This window comes from Pseudophryne corroboree, chromosome 5 (assembly GCF_028390025.1).
Source record: "Pseudophryne corroboree isolate aPseCor3 chromosome 5, aPseCor3.hap2, whole genome shotgun sequence".
In the NCBI taxonomy this organism is placed as follows: domain Eukaryota; kingdom Metazoa; phylum Chordata; class Amphibia; order Anura; family Myobatrachidae; genus Pseudophryne; species Pseudophryne corroboree.
Window position 1 is genome coordinate 191,842,811 of NC_086448.1, and position 26,507 is coordinate 191,869,317.

Sequence of the window (26,507 nt, forward strand, 5' to 3'; positions counted from 1 at the left end):
TCTGCATTTCTTCACCATTACGTGTTGGGACAGATTGCTCAGCAACAGACACAACACTAAAAGATTCTGCTTAAAAATCATAAGAAAATAACATCACATGTACAATTATACATTAATATATCATATTGTAGTTAAAGTGCTTTTGCTATATTTTAATCACAGACATCCGAGAGGGCAGAGGCAGGAGGAACAAGAGAAGAACCAACTGTTGCCTAGAGCACTGCAATTCAATTTACACCAATTTCAAGTACGTGCTACCTTTCAAATTGTTTCCAGTTAGATTATTTGCACTTATACCAGCGCTAGACATAAAAAAAAAAAAAAATCTTACAAATAATTCCACTACTTAAATACAACGGTTGTAAAAATAAAATTCATTTGAATTCTTACTGGAAAGGAATAGTCGAAATATGCAACGAAGTTATATATTTTGCTTAAATATTCAGAAATGGATGTAGAACATACTATATATACTAGTGATGAGCACCGGAAATTTTTCGGGTTTTGTGTTTTGGGTTCGGTTCCGCGGCCGTGTTTTGGGTTCGAACGCGTTTTGGCAAAACCTCACCGAATTTTTTTTGTCGGATTCAGGTGTGTTTTGGATTCGGGTGTTTTTTTCAAAAAACCCTAAAAAACAGCTTAAATCATAGAATTTGGGGGTCATTTTGATCCCAAAGTATTATTAACCTCAATAACCATAATTTCCACTCATTTTCAGTCTATTCTGAACACCTCACACCTCACAATATTATTTTTAGTCCTAAAATTTGCACCGAGGTCGCTGGATGACTAAGCTCAGCAACCCAAGTGGCCGACACAAACACCTGGCCCATCTAGGAGTGGCACTGCAGTGTCACGCAGGATGGCCCTTCAAAAAACTACTCCCCAAACAGCACATGACGCAAAGAAGAAAAAAAAGAGGCGCAATGAGGTAGCTGTGTGACTAAGATAAGCGACCCTAGTGGCCGACACAAACACCTGGCCCATCTAGGAGTGGCACTGCAGTGTCACGCAGGATGGCCCTTCCAAAAAACACCCTCCAAACAGCACATGACGCAAAGAAAAAAAAGAGGCGCAATGAGGTAGCTGTGTGACTAAGATAAGCGACCCAAGTGGCCGACACAAACACCTGGCCCATCTAGGAGTGGCACTGCAGTGTCACGCAGGATGGCCCTTCCAAAAAACACCCCCCAAACAGCACATGACGCAAAGAAAAAAAGAGGCGCAATGAGGTAGCTGTGTGACTAAGATAAGCGACCCAAGTGGCCGACACAAACACCTGGCCCATCTAGGAGTGGCACTGCAGTGTCACGCAGGATGGCCCTTCCAAAAAACACCCCCCAAACAGCACATGACGCAAAGAAAAAAAGAGGCGCAATGAGGTAGCTGTGTGACTAAGATAAGCGACCCAAGTGGCCGACACAAACACCTGGCCCATCTAGGAGTGGCACTGCAGTGTCACGCAGGATGGCCCTTCCAAAAAACACCCCCCAAACAGCACATGACGCAAAGAAAAAAAGAGGCGCAATGAGGTAGCTGTGTGACTAAGATAAGCGACCCAAGTGGCCGACACAAACACCTGGCCCATCTAGAAGTGGCACTGCAGTGTCACGCAGGATGGCCCTTCCAAAAACTACTCCCCAAACAGCACATGACGCAAAGAAAAATGAAAGAAAAAAGAGGTGCAAGATGGAATTGTCCTTGGGCCCTCCCACCCACCCTTATGTTGTATAAACAGGACATGCACACTTTAACCAACCCATCATTTCAGTGACAGGGTCTGCCACACGACTGTGACTGAAATGACAAGTTGGTTTGGACCCCCACCAAAAAAGAAGCAATTAATCTCTCCTTGCACAAACTGGCTCTACAGAGGCAAGATGTCCACCTCATCATCATCCTCCGATATATCACCGTGTACATCCCCCTCCTCACAGATTATCAATTCGTCCCCACTGGAATCCACCATCTCAGCTCCCTGTGTACTTTGTGGAGGCAATTGCTGCTGGTCAATGTCTCCACAGAGGAATTGATTATAATTCATTTTAATGGACATCATCTTCTCCACATTTTCTGGATGTAACCTCGTACGCCGATTGCTGACAAGGTGAGCGGCGGCACTAAACACTCTTTCGGAGTACACACTTGTGGGAGGGCAACTTAGGTAGAATAAAGCCAGTTTGTGCAAGAGCCTCCAAATTACCTCTTTTTCCTGCCAGTATAAGTACGGACTGTCTGACGTGCCTACTTGGATGCGGTCACTCATATAATCCTCCACCATTCTTTCAATGGGGAGAGAATCATATGCAGTGACAGTAGACGACATGTCCGTAATCGTCGTCAGGTCCTTCAGTCCGGACCAGATGTCAGCATCAGCAGTCGCTCCAGACTGCCCTGCATCACCGCCAGCGGGTGGGCTCGGAATTCTGAGCCTTTTCCTCGCACCCCCAGTTGCGGGAGAATGTGAAGGAGGAGATGTTGACAGGTCGCGTTCCGCTTGACTTGACAATTTTGTCACCAGCAGTTCTTTGAACCCCAGCAGACTTGTGTCTGCCGGAAAGAGAGATCCAAGGTAGGTTTTAAATCTAGGATCGAGCACGGTGGACAAAATGTAGTGCTCTGATTTCAACAGATTGACCACCCGTGAATCTTTGTTAAGCGAATTAAGGGCTCCATCCACAAGTCCCACATGCCTAGCGGAATCGCTCTGTGTTAGCTCCTCCTTCAATGTCTCCAGCTTCTTCTGCAAAAGCCTGATGAGGGGAATGACCTGACTCAGGCTGGCAGTGTCTGAACTGACTTCACGTGTGGCAAGTTCAAAAGGTTGCAGAACCTTGCACAACGTTGAAATCATTCTCCACTGCGCTTGAGACAGGTGCATTCTACCTCCTATATCGTGGTCAGTTGTATAGGCTTGAATGGCCTTTTGCTGCTCCTCCAACCTCTGAAGCATATAGAGGGTTGAATTCCACCTCGTTACCACTTCTTGCTTCAGATGATGGCAGGGCAGGTCCAGGCGTTTTTGGTGGTGCTCCAGTCTTCTGTACGTGGTGCCTGTACGCCGAAAGTGTCCCGCAATTCTTCTGGCCACCGACAGCATCTCTTGCACACCCCTCTCGTTTTTTAAATAATTCTGCACCACCAAATTCAAGATATGTGCAAAACATGGGACGTGCTGGAATTTGCCCATATTTAATGCACACACAATATTGCTGGCGTTGTCCGATGCCACAAATCCACAGGAGAGTCCAATTGGGGTAAGCCATTCTGCGATGATCTTCCTCAGTTGCCGTAAGAGGTTTTTAGCTGTGTGCGTATTCTGGAAAGCGGTGATACAAAGCGTAGCCTGCCTAGGAAAGAGTTGGCGTTTGCGAGATGCTGCTACTGGTGCCGCCGCTGCTGTTCTTGCGGCGGGAGTCCATACATCTACCCAGTGGGCTGTCACAGTCATATAGTCCTGAGCCTGCCCTGCTCCACTTGTCCACATGTCCGTGGTTAAGTGGACATTGGGTACAACTGCATTTTTTAGGACACTGGTGAGTCTTTTTCTGAGGTCTGTGTACATTTTCGGTATCGCCTGCCTAGAGAAATGGAACCTAGATGGTATTTGGTACCGGGGACACAGTACCTCCAACAAGTCTCTAGTTGGCTCTGCAGTAATGATGGATACCGGAACCACGTTTCTCACCGCCCAGGATGCCAAGGCCTCAGTTATCCGCTTTGCAGCAGGATGACTGCTGTGATATTTCATCTTCCTCGCAAAGGACTGTTGGACAGTCAATTGCTTGGTGGAAGTAGTAAAAGTGGTCTTACGAGTACGACTTCCCCTCTGGGATGACCATCGACTCCCAGCAGCAACAACAGCAGCGCCAGCAGCAGTAGGCGTTACACGCAAGGATGCATCGGAGGAATCCCAGGCAGGAGAGGACTCGTCAGAATTGCCAGTGACATGGCCTGCAGGACTATTGGCATTCCTGGGGAAGGAGGAAATTGACACTGAGGGAGTTGGTGGGGTGGTTTGCGTGAGCTTGGTTACAAGAGGAAGGGATTTACTGGTCAGTGGACTGCTTCCGCTGTCGCCCAAAGTTTTTGAACTTGTCACTGACTTATGATGAATGCGCTGCAGGTGACGTATAAGGGAGGATGTTCCGAGGTGGTTAACGTCCTTACCCCTACTTATTACAGCTTGACAAAGGCAACACACGGCTTGACAAATGTTGTCCGCATTTCTGTTGAAATACTTCCACACTGAAGAGCTGATTTTTTTGGTATTTTCACCAGGCATGTCAATGGCCCTATTCCTCCCACGGACAACAGGTGTCTCCCCGGGTGCCTGACTTAAACAAACCACCTCACCATCAGAATCCTCCTGGTCAATTTCCTCCCCAGCGCCAGCAACACCCATATCCTCCTCATCCTGGTGTACTTCAACACTGACATCTTCAATCTGACTATCAGGAACTGGACTGCGGGTGCTCCTTCCAGCACTTGCAGGGGGCGTGCAAATGGTGGAAGGCGCATGCTCTTCACGTCCAGTGTTGGGAAGGTCAGGCATCGCAAACGACACAATTGGACTCTCCTTGTGGATTTGTGATTTCGAAAAACGCACAGTTCTTTGCGGTGCTTTTGCCAGCTTGAGTCTTTTCATTTTTCTAGCGAGAGGCTGAGTGCTTCCATCCTCATGTGAAGCTGAACCACTAGCCATGAACATAGGCCAGGGCCTCAGCCGTTCCTTGCCACTCCGTGTGGTAAATGGCATATTGGCAAGTTTACGCTTCTCCTCCGACAATTTTATTTTAGATTTTTGAGTCCTTTTTTTACTGATATTTGGTGTTTTGGATTTTACATGCTCTGTACTATGACATTGGGCATCGGCCTTGGCAGACGACTTTGATGGCATTTCATCGTCTCGGCCATGACTAGTGGCAGCAGCTTCAGCACGAGGTGGAAGTCGATCTTGATCTTTCCCTATTTTTGGAACCTCAACATTTTTGTTCTCCATATTTTAATAGGCACAACTAAAAGGCACCTCAGGTAAACAATGGAGATGGATGGATACTAGTATACTTATGGATGGACGAGCGACTGCCGACACAGAGGTAGCTACAGCCGTGGACTACCGTACTGCGTCTGCTGCTAATATAGACTGGATGATAATGATATAAAATATATATATATATATCACTACTGCAGCCGGACAGGTATATATTATATAATGACGGACCTGCTGGACACTGTCAGCACTGCAGACTCCTAAAGTAAGCTACTAGTATCAAGAAGATAGAAAAAAAAAACACCACAGGTAGGTGGTATACAATTATGGATGGACGAGCGACTGCCGACACAGAGGTAGCTACAGCCGTGGACTACCGTACTGCGTCTGCTGCTAATATAGACTGGATGATAATGATATAAAAAATATATATATATCACTACTGCAGCCGGACAGGTATATATTATATAATGACGGACCTGCTGGACACTGTCAGCACTGCAGACTCCTAAAGTAAGCTACTAGTATCAAGAAGATAGAAGAAAAAAAAACACCACAGGTAGGTGGTATACAATTATGGATGGACGAGCGACTGCCGACACAGAGGTAGCTACAGCCGTGGACTACCGTACTGCGTCTGCTGCTAATATAGACTGGATGATAATGATATAAAAAATATATATATATCACTACTGCAGCTGGACAGGTATATATTATATAATGACGGACCTGCTGGACACTGTCAGCACTGCAGACTCCTAAAGTAAGCTACTAGTATCAAGAAGATAGAAGAAAAAAAAACACCACAGGTCGGTGGTATACAATTATGGATGGACGAGCGACTGCCGACACAGAGGTAGCTACAGCCGTGGACTACCGTACTGCGTCTGCTGCTAATATAGACTGGATGATAATGATATAAAAAATATATATATATCACTAATGCAGCCGGACAGGTATATATTATATAATGACGGACCTGCTGGACACTGTCAGCACTGCAGACTCCTAAAGTAAGCTACTAGTATCAAGAAGATAGAAAAAAAAAACACCACAGGTAGGTGGTATACAATTATGGATGGACGAGTGACTGCCGACACAGAGGTAGCTACAGCCGTGGACTACCGTACTGCGTCTGCTGCTAATATAGACTGGATGATAATGATATAAAAAATATATATATATCACTACTGCAGCCGGACAGGTATATATTATATAATGACGGACCTGCTGGACACTGTCAGCACTGCAGACTCCTATAGTAAGCTACTAGTATCAAGAAGATAGAAAAAAAAAACACAACAGGGAGGTGGTATACAATTATGGATGGACGAGCGACTGCCGACACAGAGGTAGCTACAGCCGTGGACTACCGTACTGCGTCTGCTGCTAATATAGACTGGATGATAATGATATAAAATATATATATATATCACTACTGCAGCCGGACAGGTATATATTATATAATGACGGACCTGCTGGACACTGTCAGCACTGCAGACTCCTAAAGTAAGCTACTAGTATCAAGAAGATAGAAAAAAAAAAAACAACAGGTAGGTGGTATACAATTATGGATGGACGAGCGACTGCCGACACAGAGGTAGCTACAGCCGTGGACTACCGTACTGCGTCTGCTGCTAATATAGACTGGATGATAATGATATAAAAAATATATATATATATCACTACTGCAGCCGGACAGGTATATATTATATAATGACGGACCTGCTGGACACTGTCAGCACTGCAGACTCCTAAAGTTAACTACTAGTATGAAGAAGATAGAAAAAAAAAACCCACCACAGGTAGGTATACAATTATGGACGAGCGACTGCCGACACAGAGGTAGCTACAGCCGTGGACTACCGTACTGCGTCTGCTGCTAGTATAGACTGGATGATAATGATATAAAAAATATATATATATCACTACTGCAGGACAGGTATATATTATATAATGACGGACCTGCTGGACACTGTCAGCAGAATGCGTTTATAGAATAAAAACACCACACGACGAGTGTTTAACTTTTTCAGGCAGACAATCACAATATACTGGTGGTCACTGGTCACTGGTCAGTCACACTGGCAGTGGCACTGGCAGCAAAAGTGTGCACTGTTAAATATATGTACTCCTGCTATAACTGCTCCCCAGTCTCCCCCACAATTAAGCTGTGTGAGCAGTGAGCACTCAGCACAGTCAGATATACATAGATGATGCAGCACACTGAGGCTGAGCACAGATATGGTATACTGTGTCACTGTGTATCGTTTTTTTTCAGGCAGAGAACGGATTATATTAAATAATAATAAAACTGCACTGGTGGTCACTGGTCAGTCACTAGTAAACTCTGCACTCTCTGAGTACTCCTAAGCTCCAGTAAATCAAGTGTCTCACTCTCACTATCTATTTCTATTCTAAACGGAGAGGACGCCAGCCACGTCCTCTCCCTATCAATCTCAATGCACGTGTGAAAATGGCGGCGACGCGCGGCTCCTTATATAGAATCCGAGTCTCGCGATAGAATACGAGCCTCGCGAGAATCTGACAGCGGGATGATGACGTTCGGGCGCGCTCGGGTTAGCCGAGCAAGGCGGGAAGATCCGAGTCTGCCTCGGACCCGTGTAAAAAGCGTGAAGTTCGGTGGGGTTCGGTTTCCGAGAAACCGAACCCGCTCATCACTAATATATACATCAATCTACTGTAAAAGAAAGATACTCTTTAACTCTTGTTCAAGCACAATCAAGTTTCAGGATTATGGTATATGTCGGTGGATTGGGGGCAATGACACAATTCGGTTTATGCTGGACAAGTGAGGGGCTGTACAATATTATGAGCCATTAAGGGTCTGTGATATATACCTGTTGTGACAAATGACAGATAACTGGGTGTTCTAGAAAACTGTGGGAAATTGGGGGCTTGGTATTCAATAACTGGAGGGTGTAATAGGCTGATGTATTCAGTTGTATAATACATTAGTGTGTGTCCTTAGGGATGTGCCCATTGGCTCCCTAGACAACCAGTCAACCTCTAGCATCCCACCCACTTCCCAGTGAACTGAGTGTGAGTGGTGCTGTGATGCAATTTTCAGAGAATCATGTCAACATGAACCCGGTCCCTCTGTGCAATGCCGCAATGTCTCTCCCATCCTTCCTTATAGTTTCAGAATGGGCCATGTTTAGGGTTGTGGCCAGTCTCCAGAGGGGGTGTGGCCAGCTGCCACAGAGTCTTGACTAACCATTAGAGAGTGCATGGTCTGGGCCCCTTGATAAATACATACAGCAGATACTGCTAGTGCATGCATTATAATGTGCCAGATTAATAACAGCAATGCACTGTAGAGAATACACCATAGTCCTATGCGGTATAAGGTAACCAGGGCCGGATCTTGCCCTTGTGGCGTCCCGGGCAAAAATAGGGGCGTAGCTTCATATGGGGGCGTGGTCAGTTACACCCCCATTTGTGCCCCCTGTAGCGCAGCTGAAATTGAAAAAAAATAAAAATAAAAGTATACTTACAACCCCCGCTCCTGATTCCAGACCTCCTCTTCCACCGGCGCCGCTCTTCTCCTGTCCTCGGATGGTTGTGTCTGTCCTCGGATCTATGGGAGAGACGTCATTACGTCTCTCCCATAGCACAGCATAGACACTAGACCCCTAGTGTCTGTGCCACTATGCTGTGAGGTGCGCTGTGACGTCATCGCGCACCGCACAGCAAAGGTCCTCTCCATGAAGAGAAACTAGACGCTTAGCGTCTAGTTTCCCTTCATGGAGAGGACCTTTGCTGTGCGGTGCGCGATGACGCATCGCGCACCGCACAGCACAGTCCTCTCCATGAAGGGAAACTAGACGCTTAGCGTCTGGTTCCCTTCAAAGCGGGGGACCAGCGGCGGGCACAGCGGGGGCACAGTGGCGGATCTTGCCATGTTGCGGCGCCCTCCGGAAAGCGTCGCCCCGGGCAAAAGTACTGCTTGCCCATGGCAAGATCCGCTACTGAAGGTAGCATATGCATACCATATAATTCAAGTGCACAGCCTGGAACCTGATCCCTAGATGAGGAGGTGGGCCCACAGGTAGTGGGGCCCAAGGGGGTTCCCCCTGTACCCCTGTGGGCTAATCCAACCTTGCTTCCTACAAGGAACCAGCAGCTTCTTGTAGCCAGTAGTTATTGTAAACACTTGAAATTAGGGTTAGGCTTAAAAAGCAGTGTTGATATTCTGAGTATGGACATTTCATACCACACCCATCTAAACTACAAAAAGTTCAAAGAAGTCTTTATCATGCCCACATCTCATCTATAGTGGCTTAAATCTTGTAAACGTTTATTTTTTTAATGGATGAAGCGCCTTGGGTCCTTTTGGGGAAAATTATTTTTATTAAAAATGGATTACAGGTTATGGGGGTCATTTATTAAGCAGTGATATGAAGTAGAGAAATGAGCCAGTGGTGAAGTTGCCCATGGCAACCAATCAGCACTGAAGTAACATCTATAATTTGCATACTATAAAATTATACAGAGCTGCTGATTGGTTGATGGGTAAACTTCTCCACTGGCTCACTTCTCCGCTCTTATCACTGCTTAGTAAATGTCCCCCGTACGTCTGCTAAATCCCAAATATCCCAAAATCTGAAATTGTTTTAGTGAGACTGAGATAGTGACACTTTTGCTTTCAGATGGTTCAATGTACACAAACTTTGTGCACAAAATTATTACAAATATTGTATAAAGTTACCTTCAGGCTATAGGCCTAATTCATGCAATGCTGATGTTTTCGCACAGAGCGATTATCAGCAGACGGTGCATGTGCTGCGATCGCACTGCGCACACGCCTAGGTACCTTTGCGATCGTGCTTGTAGTGAGGATTTACTCGCAGAGTGATTAGCAGTTGGGACCGCTAGGGGGAGTTAACCGGGAGATTGGGAAAATGAAAACATAATCACTGAAAATGTCATAGTCAAAACACTAAGTTATAACCGGCAGTATTCACAAGCAGGTTGCTGGATGCTAAGAACCGATATGAACATATCTGCACATAGCTTTATGAGGGTTGGTAAAGTTTTTCCGGCGCCCAGGATCCCGGCAGCAGAATGCTGGCAGGGTGGCAAGCGCAACAGGGCTGCGCTCGCCACACAGCGGGCTTGGTGGCTCGCTGCGCTCGCCACAGGTTCTATTCCCACTCCATGGGTGTCGTGGATACCCTCAAGTGGGAACAGACCCTGTGTGTCGCATTCCGGCGTGTGGCATTTTGATTGGTCGGGATTCCAGCGTCGGCATGGCGAGCGCCGGGATCCCGAGTGCCGGTCACATGACCGCATTCCCTTGTCGATCTGCCTAGGTTTATGGTGTCACTATAGGAGTCACTAGGAAAACAGCACATTGTTACTATAAGCCACACACACAGGAATTCTGGTGACATGTTTTGTCCTGCATGTCTGTATATGTCTTATATTTATTATTGTCTGATTGCACTTGCTTCTTGAAGGTTTTGTATTATTATGCCTTGGCTTATTCTGCATTTTGCATGTGGGTACCTGAGAATAAAAATACATTTCAGTTACTCACTGAGCTAAAGGAGTTAAAATAAATTACTGAAGCATATCAGGCTCAAATTTCTTTGAAACAATTATAATATGCAGTGTCAACATAAAAGGTGCTATTAATACAACTGAATCTGATAAAAATAGGAGACTATAATACCCCCAAAAAACGGAATATCATTAGAATACAAGCACATGCAAAACAGAATAAAAAAGACATCTATGGGACAATAAAATTCAACCCTTTAGTTGCCCAAGCAAGCATACTTGGAGAGAAATAATGCAGACTATAATCTGCCCTTTTGCAGTAATTAACTGGTTAAAATTCAGGAGTGAAATCATATTAGTTTATGGCCAACTACTCCTCAAAGTAATTTGGACCAATAATTCTACTGTATATTTGTGGCTGTTGCCTTTTCTAAGGAAATATTTCTGTATGAGACTAGGGAAGAGATGTATCTAACCAATCAGCTTCTAGCTATCATTTGCCAAGTACATGCTATAAAATGACAGATAGAAGCTGATTAGTTGGTATGGCCAACTTCTCTATCTGTACTCTGAATATATCCTACATAAGGTATATCAACCTTACAAAGGATATATTAAATAGCATTTGTAAACCAATAAATGTAACTTGACTATCATAGGAGGTTATGTAGATATAGCTGGGCATACACTATACAATTATCTTGCAGATCATCTGCCAGATCAAGCTGGTTGGAATTAAAATCTATTAATGGATGAGAGCAAATGACAATCGACCATTTGCTCCAAAACAGCGCTGTAACTAGACATTTTGGTGCCATATGCAATAAGAAAATTGGTGCCCTCACCCCATATTTGAAATAGGGATAAAAATAAAGGGCAGTGAGTTCATGGGTAAGAGGCATGGCCAAAGAATGGTACCAATTCACATTACACCGCACAGTAGTGTCCATTATTCACATTACACCACACACCAGACAGACCCAGTAATCTATCAGACTGTATTTAGCACTTGACTTTACTGCAGGCCCTCTATCTCCTGTAGGGGTAACACCTGCAGCCAGGGCCAGATTAACAATGGGGCGGATGGAGTTTCAGCTCCAGGCATCCACACAAAAATAGGCCCATCACCATGACAGCATGACAATGATTAGCCATTAACTGGCCACATGGTTGGCCATAAATCATAAGAGTTGAAACTGCATTTCTATTTTCCACGCAAAATTATGCAATATTTGTACTTTTTATATATTTAGGGAGACATTGGGGCTTACAGTGTATGGTGTCTACTTACGTACATGGTCACAAAGTTGAACTTTTCCTTTGACAAATGCACAAAATGGTGCTAAGGAAAAGTGAGTTTTATGGTCACTGACTCAAAGTTATTTATATCCCTAATGGACCACCTCAGGAGATGCGGCATCTCAGTACATAAGGGGTAATTCAGAGCTCATCACTAGAAAGGAATTTTTGCAGTCCTGCGTTCAGATAGTCGCCGACTGCAGGGGGAGTGTATTTTCGCTGTGCAAGTGTGCGAACGCATGTGTAGCAGAGCTGCACACACTGATTTTGTGCAGTCTCTGCGCAGCCCAGGACATACTCAGCCGCTGCCATCACTTCAGTCTGTTCAGGACCGGATTTGACGTCAGACACCCTCCCTTCCAACGCTTGGACATGCCTGCGTTTTTCCAGACACTCCTTGAAAACGGTCAGTTGCCACCCACAAACGCACTCTTCCTGTCAATCTACTTGTGAACGCCCGTGCGAATGGATCCTCTGCATAAACCCGTCGCTAACCGTCGATCCCCTTTGCAGCCGTCCGTTGCGCCTGCGCATTGCGATGCGTACGCATGTGCAGTTCAGATCTGATAGCATGCTGTGCGAAAACGCACAGCAGCGATCAGCTCTGAATTGCCCTCCTAGAGTTGCTGCCTCACAGGTCATAAGATCACGTTTGGTCCTGGCCAGCTCCCTCTCTGTGCATAGTTTGTATGTTCTCCTGCGTTTTCCAGGGGAGAGCAGTATTTCCTCCTATACTCCACACAGTGTTGGACTGGGGCATGAAGGGCCCACCAGGGGAATGCAGTGATAGGGGGCCCATACTTATCAATGTGGCCAGCCTACAAAAGGGGTGTGGCCAGCCTTCACAGAGGCTTGAAATACACAATTGTCTTGTGCAGTGTAATGCAACATATCTACCATGTATAATACAAGTGCACAGTCTGGAATCTCCTTAGAGGAGGGGGTGGACTCTCATGAAGTGGGGCCCACCGGTGGTTTCCCCTGTACCCCTGTGGGCCAGTCCGACCCTGACTCCACACGTATACCAGCAGCTTAATTTGTCTCTGAACAGCACGTGGTAAGGAACGTAGACTGTAAGCTTCATTGTGAATGATTACACATTTTCTGCATGATAAGTTGCTGTGCAGTGCAGTGTATATTTCCTGCAGAACAACCCCCCCACCCCACCCCACCCCACCCTCGTACCTTGACGCCTCCATCATGTACAGATGGGTGCGAGTTGCGGCATCTTTGAACTTGTGCATGGCACTGTTTTTCTGTTCTGCCAGGAGGCTCCATCCCCACCAGCTAGACATTTAAGTGGGCAGGTCATGGGGAGTTGAGCAGAGCATTGCAGGAGAAGGGGAAGCTGGGATAGGGTGGAGCACACAGACGGGCAGCTGCAGTGCTGTCTGCTGTAATGTATGTAGTGACGTGCCCGGTAGAGAAGGAACTGGGTGCACCGCTATACACATTACAGCATGCAGCGCTGCAGCTGGCAGCAGTGCATAGACAGTACACTGTCGGTGATGCGGACAGTTCTCCGTCCTCAGGGCGTATGCGCTGTGTGCTGAGCACTGTCCACACCAGTCTAGTTAAGTTGCTGCTCCCAAAGACTGGAAAATGGACAAATCCTGTTGTTCATACAAATTGGTTAAATCATAGGTCATGGCCATTTTCAGGGGCCTGCCGATGACGTCGCCTGCGTTTCCTAGAAAACGAGACATGCTGCGTAGGCAGTGGTCAACCTCTATTCGATTTGATTTCAACTGAATTGCGTCCGCATCGCGGGGCAGAGCCACACATTCTGAACGGCCTTGCCCTGTGCTGGGTGGCCCGCAGCATGTGAGTAGTGTGATCACAGATTTTCCTGCTATGCGACCATCTCTGAATAACCTCCGTTATATGATAATGATAATTGAGCGGAGGTTTGTGCAGTGATATTCCCTGCTTTGCGGAATTCAGCACACTACTTTTCTCCCAGTGAAAGTACTTGAATTATCTGCCTTATCTGCAGTCCTGGTGATCATGCCTCCGAAGTTCGTTCATTGTTAAAATCAAGGGATATAGCTTTTAAATTAGGGGACAAGGAAGCATACTCAATTGCCAGAGCGGATTTGAGGAGAGGGATAAAAAAGGCAAAAAGGGAATTTTCAATTGAAATGGAGGACAAGTTAAAGCAGTGTAATGACGCAAAGAGTATGTGGCGCAGTCTGCAATATATTACGGATTATAAACCTAGAAAGGCGGTGCCAAGTGCAGTAAATAGCACTATGGCGGAAGATTTAAACATCTTTTATTCAAGATTTGATAGACATGATTCGACCAGTGTCGAAGCGGTTGGGATTAGACCTGGTGAGACCTCGTTAGTCTTGGATGAGCAAGAGGTGCTGAAGTGTCTTAGAGGTGTTAGTACGGGCAAATCTGCTGGCCCAGACGGGATTCAAGGAAAAGTTCTTAGGAAATGCTGTAATGAATTAGCTGGGATTTTTACAGTAATATTTAATATCTCTCTGCAGGTCTGTAAAATACCCAAGTGTTTTAAGTACACAGAAATTATCCCCATACCCAAAAAGGGTGTACCAAAATGTTTAGATGATTATCGGCCCATTGCGCTAACATCATTAGTCATGAAATGCTTCGAACGGCTGATGTTAAAACATATTAAATCCCACTTTCCTGCAAACTTTGATCCCTTCCAATTTGCGTATCGGCAGAATAGGTCCACAGAGGACGCAGCCCTGACTGTTTTACACCAGGCACAGACCCACTTAGAGAAGAAAGGGACTTATGTGAGAATTTTATTTGTGGATTTTAGTTCCGCGTTTAATACTATTGTACCAACATCTTTGGTCTCTAAGCTTTTTAACCTAGGCGTAAATGGGTTCACGTGCAATTGGATTTTAAACTTTTTGACAGCTAGGCCGCAAGTAGTCAGGCTTGGTAAAATTATGTCTGGTGAGATCTGTATAAGTACGGGGGTCCCACAAGGGTGCGTCCTGAGCCCGTTACTGTATTCTTTATTTACGCATGATTGTTTTTCAACTACTGATTCCGTTAAAGTGGTGAAATTTGCAGACGACACGGCAGTTGTTGGTCTGATAAGTGGTAACGATGAGTCATCTTATAGATCCGAAATTTTACGCTTACTGGAATGGAGTAAAGCAAACTGTTTGGTTTTAAACACGTCTAAAACAAAGGAAATGGTTGTTGATTTTAGGCGGGGTTGTAATAGACCATTATTTCCTATGTCCTTGGATGGAAAGCCGATTGAGGAGGTGGTCTCTTTTAAATTTTTAGGTACATATATTACAAATTACCTAACTTGGTCTGTGAATAGTCTCTTTTTGGTTAAAAAGGCGCAGAAACGCCTTTTCTTTTTGAGGAGGCTTAGAGCTGTTTGTTCAAGCACATGCACTTTGGTTAGGTTTTATCATAGTATCGTAGAGAGTGTTTTTACGTACGGGATGATAGTGTGGTTTGGAAATTGCACTGTAGCGGAACGAATAGCTTTCGAGAGGGTGGTGAAAACTGCCAGTAGGACCATTGGGGTGCCTCTGCCAAGTATGAAAGACTTGTATATTAGAAACGTATTAAGGAAAGCTAGGAGTATACTTACTGACGAGAGTCATCCAAATTGTTTGATCTTTGAAAGACTGCCATCTTTAAAACGGTTCAGGAGTATCCGCGCTCATACAAACCGCATGTCAAATAGCTTTTTTCCAACTGCTATCCGGCTGTTAAATGATCAGTAGGTTGTGTGCAAATGTTTCCAAAATGTGGCAAAATGTTACTGTTATTCTCATGGCTTTGTGAGATTCTGATTGTATTTTCATTGACCTTTTCGTTGTCGATTTTGTTAATGACAAATAAAGTATATTATTATTATTATTATTATCTCTACTTTATAGCCTATTCATTCTCAGGGATCAAAACTGAGTATACGTTTAAATGAATTAAGGGGGTCGCGTCCTGCCTGGTGTATTTTTCCAGCATCCACCAACCCAGAGATTGCTTTTACAGTGGTGTTGTCACAGCATTGAAATGGACTTGACCGGCAAGAAGGTGCAGAAAAAGAGGCTCCGCAGTTGTGCTGAATTCGCTGTGACCACCATAACTCCCATTTACCTACATTTTTTAAAATTTACTTAAACAATTCCTGCATCTGTGAAATTCCGCAAATTCATTTTACATATTCATGGGAAATGTTTTTTGTAGGACAAAAGGCTAAATTTAGATTTAAACATTAAAAAAAAAAATGATTATTTGTATGATATCTCAGTGTATAATAAGTCATAATTTACCTGACAGCATGTTATCATTCTTTATTGAAGGAAACTTCAGGGTCATTTCATGCTTGTGCCTGTGAATCATCAAGTGATCCTCAGTGGGGAATCGCTATAAAACAAAAAAAAATGCATAAATGTGTAATAAATCCTTGCCAGAGAATTTCAGTACAAGAAAAAAAAAAGAAAGAGTTAAAACAGTAACACAGTAACATGATTCTATTATATGAATACGTGACTAAAAATTACTTACAGTAAGTACTTACTTACAGAATAAAAACTAATTACCTGTGTTAGGTATAAACAATAACAAAAGGGCAACCAGCTGCATGCAGCCTGGGCCGAAATCTAGACATCGACTAGTGCATGTTGTGTCTTCACCCAAGGTGACTTATTCTCTCATAATGAGAGGGGATCCGGACTGAAAGTCGTCAGTAACTAGGTCGACAATGTCTAGGTCGACCACTATTGGGCGACAGTAACTAGGTCGACAGGGTGTCTAAGTCGACAGGGTCTTTAGGTCGACATGTTCTAGGTCGACAGGTCAAAAGGTCGACATTAGTTTTTCACAATTTTTTTCTTTTTTTGAACCTTTTCATACTTAATGATCCACGTGGACTACGATTGGAACGGTAATCTATGCCGAGCGAAGCGGTAGCGGAGCGAAGGCACCATGACCGAAGCATGGCGAGTGAAGCGAGCCATGCGAGGGGACGCGGTGCACTAATTGGGGTTCCCGGTCACTCTACGAAGAAAACGACACCAAAATAACATTAAAAACTCATGACGACCTTTTGACCTGTCGACCTAGAACATGTCGACCTAAAGACCCTGTCGACCTAGACACCCTGTCGACCTAGTTACTGTCGACCAATAGTGGTCGACCTAGACATTGTCGACCTAGTTACTGTCGACTTTCAATACCACACCCAATGAGAGGACTGAGGTCAGAGCTGGTGTGTGGTCACTCCCCTCCTTTCTTACATAAGGGTCTATGTACTAAGCTTTGTAGAGAGAAAAAGTGGACACAGATTACCAGCCAATCAACTCCTAACTACCATGTTACAGGCTGTGTTGAATGACAGGTGTTGATTGGCTGGTACTTTATCGCTCTACACTTTATCTCTTTCCAATGCTTCGTACATAGACCCCATACTGTGAAGTGGGGGTAGGCCAGCATCTTCTATTTTTAGGAGTGTGGCGTTTGACTATGACATCATAACCGTGCGTCTCATAACACAACCCTTTACTAACATAGATTAATGGCATGTGGCAGCTTCACAGGTAAGTAACTTGTGGCTGCTGCCCCGTCACGTTAGCAGCCAACACTGTGTGGGACATGGAGGCAGTGTTGGACTGGCCCACAGGGGTAACCACTATGGGCCCCACTACCTGGGGGTCCACCTCCTCCTCCAGGGATCAGATTCCAGACTGTGCACTTGAATTATTCACATATGTAACCTTGCTGTACAGGACAATGGTGTATATTCTATAGTGCATTGCTGTTATTAATCTGGTACATTATCATGCATGCACTAGCAGTATTTACTATCTAAATATATCAAGGGGCCCAGACCATGCACTCTCAAATGCTTAGCCAAACTTCTGTGGCGGCTGGCCACACCCAATCTGCAGAGTGGCTACACCACTAAACATGGTCCGTTATCACGGCATCCCCTCAGTGGGCCCTTCATGCTCCAGTCCGACACTGCGTGGAGGTGACAATTTAGACACTGAATAAGTCACATTATGTCACTTATTCAGTACACTGGCATCCTAAGTGACTGCCTAGGTTCGCCTAGTAATAAATCCAGTCACGGTATAGGTGCAATCTTGGTAGCCCGCTCCGTATCAACCGTTGCTAGGCAGCTAGGATGCTGCGAGCCTCCGCACTGTAGCATAGGCTCTGTTGCGAATCTGCCGGGACACTTCTTCCTGTGCTGCCTCAGCTCTGCAGCTGGGACGGCTACTCCGTTATTACTTTAATATTACAACTACTACTACTACTACCAGAGCCGGCCATAGGCATAGGTAAACTAGGCAATTGCCTAGGGCATTTGATATGACTAGGGGCATCAGCAGCTTCTGCTGATTAAAATGATATGCAGCATGCCTATATTCTGTGTGTAGCATTTCATATGCAGATACAGCCACAGTCTCACACAGGGTTCACTACGACTGGCCGGCGGTCGGGCTCCTGGCGACCAGCATACCGGCGCCGAGAGCCCGACCGCCGGCTTACCGACAGTGTGGCGAGGGCAAATGAGCCCCTTGCGGGCTCGCTGCGCTCGCCACGCTACGCGCGCCACACTATTTTATTCCCCCTCTATGGGGGTCGTGGACCCCCACGAGGGAAAATAAGTGTCGGTATGCCGGCTGTCGGGCTCCCGGCGCCGGTATACTGAGCGCCGGGAGCCCGACCGCCGGTATACAGAAGACCACCCCTCACACAGTATAAAGGCATGCTGCATATCAGTTTAATCAGAAGCTGCTTGTGCATCCTAGCCACATAGCAATGCAAATAAGATGCATTTTCATTAAAAAAAAGGTGCCCGACGTTAGCATTGATGCAAGATTTGTGAGGACACATCTGTATCCAAGCAGAGGCAGAGGTCACAGTGTTAGTGGAAGTGTGAGTGCTGTGTGTATGTGAGTGGGTTGGTTGTGCAGTAGTGTTCGGAATATGTGTAAGGAGCATTATGTGTGTCATGTAAAAATACATTAATAATGTGCAACATATGTGTAAAGGGCCACTATGTGTGTCATTGTGTGCATAAGGGCACTAATAATGTGCAGCACATGTGTAGGGGGCACTATGTGTGTCAATATGTGTATAAGGGCATTAATAATGTGCGGCATATGTGTAAGGGACATTATGTGTAAAAGGGCATTAATAAAGGTTGTCATAATGTGTAAGGTGCATTATGTTTATAAGGACATTAATGTGTCTCATGTGTAAGGGGCATTACTGTGTGGAATTGTGTATAAATGCATTACTAATGTGTGGCATTATGTGTATAAGGTGCTCTACTATGTGGCGTTGCATATAGAAAGGGCACTACTGTGTCATCTAATGTGAATAAAGAGCAATAAGGTGTGGTGTAATGTGAATAAGGAGCAATTCAGTGTGATGTAATGTGAATAAGGGGTTCTACTGTGAGGAGAAACGTTTATAAGGTAAAGTGATACTACTGTGGGATGTAATATGAATTATGGACACTATCGCAAGATAAAATGTGAATAAAGTTGCAGTACTGTGTGGCGTTATTGGAATTGGGGTTACTATTGTGTGGCCATGCCCATTCCCAGCAAGAAGATGCCCCTTTTTGAGCTGTGCGTCAAATGTGCGAACTGTTCCTATTTAAAATATAGGGGGTACAAGGACTGCTATGGGTGAGGGGTGATAGTGCTGGGAAAGAGGTGCAAGGTCAGAGGCAGAACCAGCGGTGGTGCTAGGGGGCACCAGCCAAAATCTTGCCTAGGGCATCATATTGGTTAGGGCCGGCTCTGACTACTACCATCAATTAGAATAGGGTGGCTTGTTCCCTCTGGTAGGCTTAGCCTTCTTGTTAGTTTTAGCATCCCTGTGACATAGTAGTTAACTGGTGCTGGACTTTTTTGCTTTTTTACTGTTCCCTGCTTCTCTGACTGGACCCCGACTGCTTCTCTAGTACCTGCTCCTTGACAAATAGGTACAAACAGAAGAACACAGAATTGCCTTATGATGGTGCACATGGATTCTTATAAAACGTAACTTTTAATTCGTGAATAATGAATAAAAACTTGCAAAATATTTTAAAAAACAGATACTAGTGAAAAGATAGGAAAAGGTGTTTAAAATATGGCCCCCTGCGCACTGGTCAGCCGCCAATAACAAATATATGTATATATAATTATTAATTTATTGTATCATATTGCCATAATATCCTTATCAACTTGTGTTAAGCACATGTAATATTAGAGTTATTCAGTCAGTTTAGATACATGTAGCCAGGGCCGGCGCTACCACTAGGCAGCTTTAGGCAGCTGCCTATGGGCGGCGACCACTGGAGGGCGGCACCGCACTGTTCTTTCCTCCTGTTTCTGCAATCCTGCCTTCCCCCCCACCTCCGCGATAGCAGAACACCCAGCATAGTTATACCGCCGCCCCACATATTGTAATGTTCAGACTGCAGCATGTGCCCCCAACCGTGATTAGGCTCCCGAGTCCCGCATATTGCCAGCTGGCAGCTCCCCCCGCGATTGACACCTGTGTCATGTTGCTCGCTCCCTCCCTGCGATTGGGCTCCCGAATGTTACCCCCCGCCGCATCTTGTCACCCGCTCATCCCCCCGCACGATTGTGTTCCCGAATGTTACCAGCCCCCTCCTGCATCTTTATATCCGTACCCCCCCGCGATTCCTGCATCTTGATGTCCGTACCCCCCCCGCGATTGGATCCCGCATGCTGTGGCTCCCACATCATGTTGTCACTAGCACGCCTCCCCCCCCCCCTCCCGCTCTCGCTCTCTAATGTTACCCGCTGCCTCCCCCTCCTCCTGCATCTTTTTACCAGCACCTTTGTGTCCCAGGGCTGGAGAGGTGCTTTTCTGTCCCGGCTCCACTGCGCCAGCCTACTTCAGAATAAGGCAAGGCGATATAAGCGGGTGTCCCAGAGAACCCGGCCCACGTCTGCCACCACAATAGTAGGAATAACACTAGCAGGAAAGGGCATGGAGGAGGAGGCTGCACTGAGAAGAAGACAGCCGGGTCCATGGATGACAAAGCGGGAAGACACCTGCAAGAAGCAGCGGACACCCGTCTGTTACCCTCTCACCTTATTTCAGTAAGTGGTGTCTGTTTAGTGTGTTTGTGTCAGTAAGTGGTGTCTGTGTGCATTTGTGTCAGTAAATGGTATCTGTGTGTCAGTAAGTGGTGTCTGCATTCTTGTCAGTAAGTGGTGTCTATGTAGTGTGTGTGTGTGTGTGTGTGTGTGTGTGTGTGTGTCAGTAAGTCGTGTCTATGTAGGGTGCGTGTGTGTGTCAGTAAGTGGTGTCTGTGTGTGTTTGTGTCAGTAAGTGGTGTCTGTGTGCATTTGGGACAGTAAGGGGTGTTTGTGTAAGTGGTGTCTGTGTGTCAGTAAGTGGTGTCTGAATTTTTGCCAGCAAGTGGTGTCTATGTAGTGTATGTGTCAGTAAATGATGTCTATGTAGGGTGTGTGTGTGTGTGTGTGTGTGTGTGTGTGTGTGGGGGGGGGGTGGGCAGCAGGCAGAAGTATTGCCTAGGGTGCCGAGAAGCCTTGCACCGGCCCTGCATGTAGCACTGTTATGCCTGCAAGTGATCTCTTATAGAAGTGTGTATGTATAAATACACCCTAAGTGTGTTACATACTATAATGAGGGGCAACTCTGTATAATCAGAGATAATGCTATATGATTAACTTTATATGCCCATTGCTTTTGATAACTGAGAAGAAAGATCTCTAAATTCCGTTCAAGTGTTTTGTAATAAACCAGTTATATTTCAAATTCGGGCACTGTATCCCCTGTCTCTATAAACCAGTTAGTCTGTGGAGCCCATTATGCGCCTCTGCTTGAATCATGTAATACTTTCTCAAATGATCTATTATTTATATTTGTCTGATATTTCTCATATATCAATTGATATGCTGGGGTAAGTATATATGGGTATGGCAGTGCTCTTGATGTTATTCTGTATCAATAATGAGATACTTAAATATAATGACTGTAATTTCCTAATATTGGGGGTACAGTACAGCAGGGACGTGCAGTCAGGGGAGGCAGGGGAGGCAGTGCCTCCCCTGTCATTAATGAGTAAAATAATACAAAGAAGATACTTATGACACATAAGTATCTTCTTTATTATTTTGCTCATCATTAAAGTGTTCCTAATCAGTTTGGGAGGCACCGATCGTGGTGCCTCCCGTAGTGATTGGGAAAAGATATGGGAGTGGGGGGCGGGCGCGGGCAGGGCCTAGAAATGGGCAGGAAAAGCCCATTGAAATAACATGGGAAAACGGCACCATTAGAGGTGCCGCTTTCCTACAGGGACGTGCTTTCAACCTATGAAAGCACGTCCCTGTGAGTGAGGCCACAGTGATTGGCCAGCGGATCCGTCACTGGATCCGTTGTCAATCACTGTGTGGGCGTCGGTGGCGGCGGAGGTGCGGGCGGCGGAGGTGCGGGATGCGGCGGGCCGGGCGGCGGAGGTGCTGGCGGTGGAGATGCGGGCGGCGGCGGGACGCGGCATTCAGGCTTATTGTGCACTGTGCAGAGTTTGGCAGCGGAAGCGGTACCCATTTCAAAAATGGCGCCTCAGTGTCATTTTTTAAATTCAAGATGGCCACCACGAGTTAATCATGGCTCACCGCGTCATCGCCCCGCCCCCTCCCGCTGACTTATATAAGTCAGCGCGAGGCAGCGGCTGTCAGTCCGACGGCGGAGCAGAGAAGAGCTCCTGAAGATCGAAGACGTCGTGGAAGTCCTGGATGGGCGGCGGCTATGCAAAAGAGCTTAGCAGCCGCCGCCCACCAGGTGAAGACGCCGGAGGAAGACGCCAGAAGCCCTGGGGAGGTGGTGCCCCCCCAGGTGAAGACGCCGGAAGCCCTGGGAAGGCGGCGGCCCCGCAAAAGAGCTTAAAGGCCGCCGCCCCCAGGTGAAGACCCAGTTTAATAAAGGTTTTTTTAAAGAATGTGTTTTTTTTTTAAAGTATTTTCTTTACAGGTGGACTACAGGTGCCAGCGGGCCCTTTATGTCCAGGCATGCTGGCACTTGTGGTTCTCCAAGTTCCAGCATGCTGGGGCAGGCTTGCTGGGACCTGTAGGCCACCTGTAAAGAACAATATTACTATTCTTTGCAGGTGGACTACAGGTGCCAGTGGGCCATTTATGTCCGGGCATGCTGGCACATGTGGTTCACCAAGTGCCAGCGTGCTGGGGCAGGCTTGCTGGGATCTGTAGGCCACCTGTAAAGAACAGTACAAGCATACAATGAACCTCGCACCCACCGCCACCAGGGGTGCGGGGCATAGCACTGGGCTATCAGCCCAGTGCTGGTTGTTGCTCGGGAGGGGGGACCCCATTTAGATTTTTTGGGGGCCCCACTTTCCGAGGGATTCCAGCCCTGGGCTGACTGGTTTGGGGGGTGTTTAATGGCATGGCAGGGGGACCCCACACTGAGTGTCTCCTCTGCTATGGCATTATCCCCCCTGGCTGGTTCTGCCTGGTGCTGGTTTCAGTGGTGTGGGGGGACTGCACTTTTTTTTTTTGCCGGGGGGGGGGGGGAATGTTTAGCTGCAGTGCCTCCCCAGCCCCTGACCTCACCGCACGTCACTGCAGTACAGTATAATATTTGATATTCCTTATTGAAACACTGTTAGGTGCCAATTGCCTTTAAAAACTGAAAAGAGAGATCTCTTAAATTCATTCAAGTGTCTTATAATGAACCTGTTATATTTCAAATGTGGACACTGTATCCCCTTATACCTATATCGTAATGAGCAATTTTTTACTTCTCCCAGCTCTTAATGATGCACAGGCATATGCTTATTACTGACTGACACTTTGTTACAATATAGTCCTGACACAGGACACTGTATCCTCTCTATAAAGTCACTGTGATATGTTAACACCTGTGAACTGATACAATTACACACATCAGTTCCAGCATATTAAAGTGTCTATTTCTGCGAGTGAAAAGAACTCATGATCTGGCAACATTGTATGTCCAGACAGCATACAGGGCAAACACTGAAGTAATAAGCATATGCCTGTGCATCATTAAGAGCTGGGAGAAGTAAAAAATTGCTCATTACGATATAGGTATAAGGGGATAGTGTCCACATTTGAAATATAACAGGTTCATTATAAGACACTTGAATGAATTTAAGAGATCTCTCTTTTCAGTTTTTAAAGGCAATTGGCACCTAACAGTGTTTCAATAAGGAATATCAAATATTATACTGTACTGTACCCCCAATATTAGGAAATTACAGTCATTATATTTAAGTATCTCATTATTGATACAGAATAACATCAAGAGCACTGCCATACCCATATATACTTACCCCAGCATATCAATTGATATATGAGAAATATCAGACAAATATAAATAATAGATAATTTGAGAAAGTATTACATGAATAATGATTCAAGCAGAGGCGCATAATGGGCTCCACAGACTAACTGGTTTATAGAGACAGGGGATACAGTGCCCGAATTTGAAATATAACTGGTTTATTACAAAACACTTGAACGGAATTTAGAGATCTTTCTTCTCAGTTATCAAAAGCAATGGGCATATAAAGTTAATCATATAGCATTATCTCTGATTATACAGAGTTGCCCCTCATTATAGTATGTAACACACTTAGGGTGTATTTATACATACACACTTCTATAAGAGATCACTTGCAGGCATAACAGTGCTACATGTATCTAAACTGACTGAATAACTCTAATATTACATGTGCTTAACACAAGTTGATACGGATATTATGGCAATATGGGGGGTAATTCCAAATTGATCGCAGCAGGATTTTTGATAGCAACTGGGCAAAACCATGTGCACTGCAGGGGAGGCAGATATAACATGTGCAGAGAGAGTTAGATTTGGGTGTGGTGTGTTCAATCTGCAATCTAATTTGCAGTGTAAAAATAAAGCAGCCAGTATTTACCCTGCACAGAAACAGTATAACCCACCCAAATCTAACTCTTTCTGCACATGTTATATCTGCCTCCCCTGCAGTGCACATGGTTTTGCCCAGTTGCTATCAAAAATCCTGCTGCGATCAACTTGGAATTACCCCCATGATACAATAAATTAATAATTATATATACATATATTTGTTATTGGCGGCTGACCAGTGCGCAGGGGGCCATATTTTAAACACCTTTTCCTATCTTTTCACTAGTATCTGTTTTTTAAAATATTTCGCAAGTTTTTATTCATTATTCACGAATTAAAAGTTACGTTTTATAAGAATCCATGGTGCACATCATAAGGCAATTCTGTGTTCTTCTGTTTGTACATATAACTCCATTTTGCCTTAGGTAGCACCCCCCGCTACAGATTAATCCTACTGTGGTAACAATTGGAAATAAAGGGGGTATTCACACAAATAAGAAATGACTTGTGCAACCTTTTCCTCGTAAAAATCCTTGACAAATAGAGCTGCACTATACTCCTTATCTCCCTGCTAGGTTACCTGCATCTACAGAAGTTGCTGTTCCAAATCCAGATCCTAACTTCTGACAATAGACCAGCTGTGTTATTGTTCCTGGCTCCCCTGTTAGTCTGCCTGTACTTTGGATTCAGCTCCAGTACCTGGCTCCTGACCACTAACAAATGTTTGTGATACTCTCTGGGTGCATTCAGCATAATACAAACTCCCTTCTTTCTCACTATCACCACTTGGAATGGATTCTAACATAAGCTCATACTACATTGAGTTTAAGGGTTATGGATCAATGGGTCGACCTGGATAAGGTCGACAGTCAATAGGTCGACCATAAAAATAAAAAAAAGGCAGACTAGATGGGCCAAGTGGTTCTTATCTGCTGTCAAATTGTATGTTTGTATGTTTCTATGACCACTATTGGTCGACATGTTCGACATGGTAAAAAGGGTGTCGCCTGTCGACACATGGAAAGGTCTACACGAGATTTTTTAATGTTTTTGATGTCGTGTTTTGCATAACATGACTAGGAACCCCAATTAGTGCACCGCATCCTCTTGCATGCAGCGGGCAAGGTTCATCGCTCCACTACCATTGCACTCGGCACAGGTTACTATTCCCAACAGGGCCGGATTAAGGCTGGTGGGGGCCCAGGGGCAACGAAGTTGTGGAAGCCCCCACTACTAAAATTTGGGGGCAAACACTCCTGAGCACCCTCTCCCCCCACACATGCTTGCACATCCACACTTTCTTTATCTTCCTGGACAGGACAGCGCGCCGGAGCAGCACATGTGGGCGGTTCAGGGTCAGTGTCTTGCGGGTTTCCACTACACTATTCGCGAGAATGACTGTAGACGGAGAACCTCCTCGACGGCCGCTGTTAATGTACAGCTGACCCACTAGAGGGAGTCTACCCCGCTTCAAACAGCCGTGTGTGGGGGCCCCGGGACAACCGCCCCTGTTGCCCCTCCCTTAATCCGGCCCTGATTCCCAATCATAGTCCACCTGGATGGTAAAGTATGAAAAAGTTAAAAATAAAAAAATTGTAAAGAAGTAATGTCGACCTTTTCAGGTGTCGACCTGTCCTGTGTCAACCTTTTTCCCAAGTCGACCTTATCCATGTCAACCAATAGTGGTCGACCTATTAACTGTAGACCTAAGTACTGTCAACCTACCATCCAGATACCGAGCTTAAGTCCTGGGGGTCCTAATGAGCTTAAGACCTCTCTAGCCCAGTTGCAGTTAAAATGC

At 45.5% G+C, this 26,507-nt stretch overlaps 1 protein-coding gene across 4 annotated transcripts in view; it reads right to left on the minus strand.

The window, feature by feature from the left end:
* Positions 1-26,507, minus strand: part of CREB5 (cAMP responsive element binding protein 5) — a 775,500-nt gene that overhangs the window by 499,638 nt on the left and 249,355 nt on the right. For all 4 annotated transcript variants that reach the window (XM_063921974.1, XM_063921972.1, XM_063921973.1 and 1 more), the window contains one exon: positions 16,102-16,195. In XM_063921974.1, coding sequence (XP_063778044.1) covers positions 16,102-16,195 — 94 coding nt within the window. The remainder of the gene's footprint in view (positions 1-16,101; positions 16,196-26,507) is intronic.